Below are 6,000 nucleotides of genomic sequence, written 5' to 3'. Positions count from 1 at the left end.
TTACAGCTCGCCTAGTTTCCGTCTCCCATAGAAAGCCTCAGAAAGGAGCCCAAATCCAGCTGGTCACTGAAAACATTGGATCTCGCAGGGAAGACAAAGGGTTCTTCTTGCCTAATCTACCTTGTCTGGCTGGAGAAACTTCCGGAACTTGTGACATAGATGCTGGTAGCAGAGGGAGTCCTGGGGGACTGGGTAGGAAACTGTTCTTGGTGTTAGTGCAGCGCACAGTTGCTAGCAGGAGCAAGAAGCACGGGGTCAGAGGCCACCGACTAGCTGCGCAGGGATGCAGTTCCCCGGGCGGCCGCGGAGCTGCGCGGTCCTGGGAGCGCTCGGGAGGCGGGGGCGCGCTGTCACGTGTAGGGGCGCGCGGCAGCGGGCGCGCGCAGCGCTTTAAAGGCGCGGAGGCGGCACGAGCGGCAGCTCGGCCGGGGCAGGCGGCGGGGCTCGGAGGCAGCTCCAGCGACATGTGCGGCGGGCGGGGAGGCATCTGGCTGGCTCTGGCCGCCGCGCTGCTGCACGGTAACCGCGGCGCGGCTCCGGCCGTACTCCCCCGGAGGGTTCCCGGCAGCAGGAACGGGCGGGCGGGTGGTCCAGGGTTGCGGTCGGGTGGCGGGGCTGGGCTGCTCTGGGGCTGGGTGGCGGCCGCGCGCTGAGGCCCGCTGGGCGCTCTGCTTCCCAAGTGTCCCTGCAAGGCGAGTTCCAGAGGAGGCTGTACAAGGAGCTGGTCAAGAACTACAACCCGCTGGAGAGGCCGGTGGCCAACGATTCGCAGCCGCTCACGGTGTACTTCTCTCTGAGCCTCCTGCAGATCATGGATGTGGTGAGTCTGGCGCGGCGCTCGGGCCGCACACCTTCCTGTCCCGGACGAGGCGGCGCTTTGGGCAGGACCCCCAGCCACCTGTGCGTGGGGTAGTTGGGTCGCGCCGTTCTCCCAGCCAGAAACTCCCAGCCAAAGTGTCCCGAGCTGGGAGTCAGTAGGAGGAACAGGCTTCGTTGGTCACTTTGAGTCTCCTTTAGAGAGAAAACTAATGCCGTCCTGCTCCCGGAATAGTTTAGCCACTTACAGGCTTTTCTTTCTCCTTAGTGACTGCGTAGTAGCTTGGTGGGGTTCTGGCATTTTGGCTGCCAAGCTGTCTGGGTAGAAGGCCAACTGTAGATTTTAGAACCCTTCCATGAGGGTGACGGACGCTGTTTTTATTTTGTGGAGAGGACAGGCGCTGGAGATCCTACTTGGAGGATTCCAGGCAGCTGATAGCAGTCCCCTGGACCCCTTGCAGCAAGCAAGGGTATTTAGGCGAAATGTCCCTGCAGTATCTGTGTCAGCTTTTGTTTGTTTCTTTTCTTTTCTTTTTCTTTTTCTTCTGTTAGTTGGGCCACTTTTACGATTTTTCATAGGTGAAGTATTCCAGCAGTGTCAATACTTAGAAAGTGTTCCAGTTGTGATGGGTAAGGGTGGAGCAAAAGGGTGTTTGTGTTCATCAGGAGGTACAACTATGGGAGGAAAAAGGTACCAGAATAACCACAACTCAGGTAGGAGGTGCAGAAAGCCACCAAAGGAATTTAGGTGAAGTTGTAGGGCAGGTGATACTTCCCACTCTTACCTTCACTCCTACGCTGCTCCTTTTAATCTAGTTAGCTTTCATGATGAACGGCTCCTGTCCTCATACTATACCCCTTAAATCTGCATTTCTTCCCATGACAGATCCCTGGTTTATTAAGTGTTTGTGTGCAATGTGGAGGATTTATCATGAGAGATATAGAAGACAGCTGCTGTCACTTGGACAATTGTTTTCCAAGTTTACAGAGCACAGACTACAGGAAAGGAAGAAAAGGAAACCTTGTTGGTTTTCAGTCAGAGTGACAGCCAGTGAGGAGATTCTGTTACAGAGTAGAACATAGATCAGAGAGAGGTGGAGGTGGAAGGCTGTGAGGTAAAGGAGGTGCAAAGACTCCTGGGCATTTGGGATGGGGTAGAACAACAGACCAGTTCAGTGAAATAGCAAAGAAGTTGTTCTTGTTGCTTCTGGCTTAGCTGGTCTCTGGATGGTTGGCTTTGGGAAGTTTCATAAACGTCTAGAGCTTTGGCTTCCCTGCCAACAAAATGGACACTTACATTCAGCACTGATCACTGTGCTGAGCTAAAGAACATAGAAATAACTTCAAGATTCCTCAAAGCCAGACACACGTTTATAGTTATTTTCATACCAAAAAGTACACAGGGAAGGGTCAGGTAGCTAGGCTAACATGTTCCTTAAGAGTAAGGTGGCTTCTTCTGCCCTTGCTTGCCTTGGGTCTGCTTTGGCCAGCTTGTCTCATTGTGTGCTCCACCGCAGCCTCTGGCTGGGTAGTAAGCTTTATAATAGAGGGGGCGACTCAGCTGCAGAGCTTGTGTGAAGAAGTAAGAGCAGGCTCTCTAAGGCTATTGAAAAGGACTCCTAAGGAATCTGGTTAATATGGTAATAAGGCTTGCCGACTCTTAGGAGAAGTTAAGGTGTCCTGTGGTTTGGAAAAATTTAGTTATGTTGAAAACTGTAAAAAAATATTAAAAACAGCAAACCATAGACCTTTATTCCTTGCCATGTATGTTAGAAAAACACTTGTGAAGAGGGTCAGGAGCAGGGGTCAAGGGAAGGGTAAGATTTGAGAAAGTCTTGGTCTCACATTGACCTCAGATCTAGCTGTGAACACATTGATCTCCCCACTAGGTAATGCTGCAGGTATGTAGAGTGGCCTTGGGAAAGCTACTTAACTTTTCACAGCCCTGCTTTCTCATGTGTAAAATGAGAACAATCATATCCACTTCACTGGTTTTGAGAGGATTAGAAAAAGAGAAGTTCTTGCCACATGCTGACAATTTGCTGAAGGCTTGTTCCATCTTAATTATGTAGTGACTCTCCTCAGAGGTCACGAAGTCCATTCCTAGAGAGGTGTGGTCACCTGCCTAAGGATGCCCAAAGATTACAGGCAATCGGTTGAGGAAAACCTCCATGCAGTGAGTGTACATGCCCTTTGCCTATCATAAGCTGCTGCTTTTTGACTTGGTAACTTATTTTTGCAAAGCAGAGTCAGCTTAATCTACTTAAACTGGAAGAACTGGTTGAATTTGTAGCTGATTGAATGTGGCTATCCTAAGCTCCTGGGATAAGGAAATATGCAAATATTTGTATTCTAATCCTGCTTGGCTCTGCTGGGTTTTGAAACAGAGCCAGGTCTTTTTTGCTGAAATCTCAGCACTCTGGACAGAGACACCAGCTCTCATGAGGGTTATAAGTTGCAGTCTTGGCTACTGCAGTCTCTTCACAAATTTAGTGCTAGGGGGTCATTTTGTTCTTTCTGACGTGCTGTTCTATAGACCGGAGTTGATTGTTCCCAACTTCTTATTGCCCTCCCCCCCTTTTTTCAGCATAAATGTCCTGCCTTCTGGAATGCAGAGGTGGTGTATGGTGCCACATAAATGTTTTATTCATGCAAGATTTTTTCACCATCAACTTATTCCACATGTGTGTATAGGGCTCCCATACACAGTGTGGGCCTGTTAGGTTCTGAACGTTTACAGATGAATAAGAGAGGATTTCCACCTCTCGAGGGTACATGTTCTGGTTGGATCTAAGCGTAAGATGAAAAGACAGGATTTCCACATGTGATGGAATTTAACATAGTTTACAGACAAAGTGCTGCAGATGTGCACTGGGAAACATTTATTTCCGGTGATGGTGGCTGGGTGGGTTTTAAAGAGCAATAGGAGTTTCCCAGGTGGAGAAAGTTGAAGTTCTTCCCAGGTAATGGAAACAGAGGGAGGGGAGATTGTAAATGAAAGGAAGGACACATCTTCAGCAGGGTGTTTCCATTGAAATCCTGGTCCCTGCCTTCAGTAAGGTATTTCCATAAGATCCTGGCTCACTGCCTTCAGCTAGGTGTTTCCGTGGAATTCTGTCTCAGCTGATGTTTCTTTCAGGTTTGGTTGAAAGACTTCTTAGGAAATTTATGCTTATGTTTATTAAAAGTTAAAAAGTATTGATCAAACCATAAATAGTTTTATCAACCCTTTTTCTAGTCTGTAGTATTAGAAAAAGTATGTGATTTCCTCTGGTAGGAAGGGCTAGTGTGTAAAATATCTTAAATATGCCACAGAGTTCACATGCTGGCCTGTGTTCTACCTGAGTGTCATGGTCTCCGTGCATGAGGAGGTAACATGCCAGGGTTTTATAAACCCACAAGACTAGCTTACTAAAGTGCATTTTCCTAGAAATGGAAACATTCTAACCATAAAATTTTTATTCAATAAGTGTGAATTATAGATTAGAATGAAAAAAAATGTGCATATGTTTTAAAGATAAAACATGGGTCTTTAGAGGATTTGCTGTGCCCACTGTGGGCTGTTCTAGTTATTTGCCTATCCCCTTGGTGAGGCACTCAGTAGAGAGTGGGAAGATGTGGTGAATTTCTGAGCAGGGGCGGAAACTGTTAGGATCTATATTTAGAAGATACAAAAGCCTAGAATGTGGGGCACACTAGAGAGGAGAGAAAACATGGGCAAGGATACAGAGATCTTTCCTAATTTATTTTCTGTTTCTCAAACAAAATAGCTGAGACTGGAATTTATAAAGAGAGATGTTTATTTTGGTTCCTGGTTCTAGAAACTGCGAAGTCCAGGACCATGATCATGACATGCTTTCAGGTCTAGTGAGGACTTTCATGTTGCTTGAACTCAAGCAAATGGGCAAGGGAGTGCATGTAGAAGAGGCTGGACACAGAGACGGCCTTGAGTTATAAGTTCTCCTTGAGGTAGTTGATCCAGTCTCTTGAGAATTAACTATATTAACTAAATCCCTGAAGAAAGACAGTAATTCTAGAGGGCCCTGTCCCCAGGACCCAGACACCAGGCACTAAGGCTCACACCAAGGCCAACATTACTGTATTAAAGAATTAAAATTTCAATACATGGACTTTTGGGTACACATTTAAAACCAAAACAGGATCAGACACAGCTTGGCCTCTATGGGAATGTGGAGAAGGAGAAAGATTCAAGGGATTTTTTTGGATATATCATCCATGGCACATAATTGTATATAAGATTCATATGCATGCACAGATCAGTTAAGTGAAAGTGCTCCCTTATTCCCAATCCATACTCGGGTTTATAGTGATTCTTAATTTATTTCATGGGCCTGTCACTGAGCTGAGAATGAGGTAATGTGTAGGAAATCATTCTGAAGACTTGCAGGTGGAGGGTTTTGAGTTGCCACCTGTTTGTATAATATTTCTCCTCTGCTGCTCTTTGGTCATTTACCTGGACTCATGCATCTAAGTGAAGGCCATCCTTAATGTTCACTTTCATAAAATAAATAGGCAGTTATAAAAAACATCTCCAGAGGGCAGCATGTTTAAGAGGAATAATATGAATCAATCTGTAATTATACACAAATACAAAACACATAGTTCTGCATAAGTGAATTTTTTAGAATTTTATAGATTTTGGATTATAGAGCTTTCTGGAAGCTTTACTCATAAGGTAGTGGAAATATTTCAGGTTTGGTCCTGTAGAGGGCAGGCATGGTGTGGAGCCCAGTTTCCTAAGAGCTTGGGGTTTATTTGAAGTCGCTTTAGGGTCCTCCTTACATTGTGCCGATTTTGTGCTTTTTATTTACTAGATGCATTTAAAGTGCTGCAACTCTAAATAGAAATGCTGCTCATATGGCATGTTTAGGCAGAAATGACCAAGGTTAAGCATCAGATAGTTACCATAATTTACTTTAATGCCTTTGTTTTCTGAAGAGCACTTCTAGGTTCACAAGAAGTGCAGAGCTTCCTTCTCTCTCCACAGCGTCCTCTCATCAGCATTCCCCGTACAGTGGTTTATCTGGTAAGCCTGGTGACTCCAGGTTAACATGGGAGCATCGCTTTCAGGCCATACTTTACATTTTCACTGGCAGTATTGTGGTCTTGGACAAATATATCATAATATACTCGTGTCCACCATTGGAGCATGCCCAGAGTTGA

The 6,000-nt window shown here is 46.0% G+C and overlaps 1 protein-coding gene across 1 annotated transcript in view; it reads left to right on the top strand.

The window, feature by feature from the left end:
• Positions 1-364: 364 nt before the first annotated feature.
• Positions 365-6,000, top strand: part of LOC110561495 (neuronal acetylcholine receptor subunit alpha-7) — a 142,422-nt gene continuing 136,786 nt past the window's right edge. Inside the window, exons 1-2 of the mRNA XM_021657944.2 lie at positions 365-519; positions 681-820. Coding sequence (XP_021513619.1) covers positions 465-519; positions 681-820 — 195 coding nt within the window. The 5' untranslated portion in view covers positions 365-464. The remainder of the gene's footprint in view (positions 520-680; positions 821-6,000) is intronic.

The sequence above is a fragment of the Meriones unguiculatus genome, chromosome 14 (genome assembly GCF_030254825.1).
Source record: "Meriones unguiculatus strain TT.TT164.6M chromosome 14, Bangor_MerUng_6.1, whole genome shotgun sequence".
NCBI classification, from domain to species: domain Eukaryota; kingdom Metazoa; phylum Chordata; class Mammalia; order Rodentia; family Muridae; genus Meriones; species Meriones unguiculatus.
The sequence above is the reverse complement of the archived record's forward strand: the minus strand, read 5'-3'. Positions and strand labels throughout refer to the sequence as shown.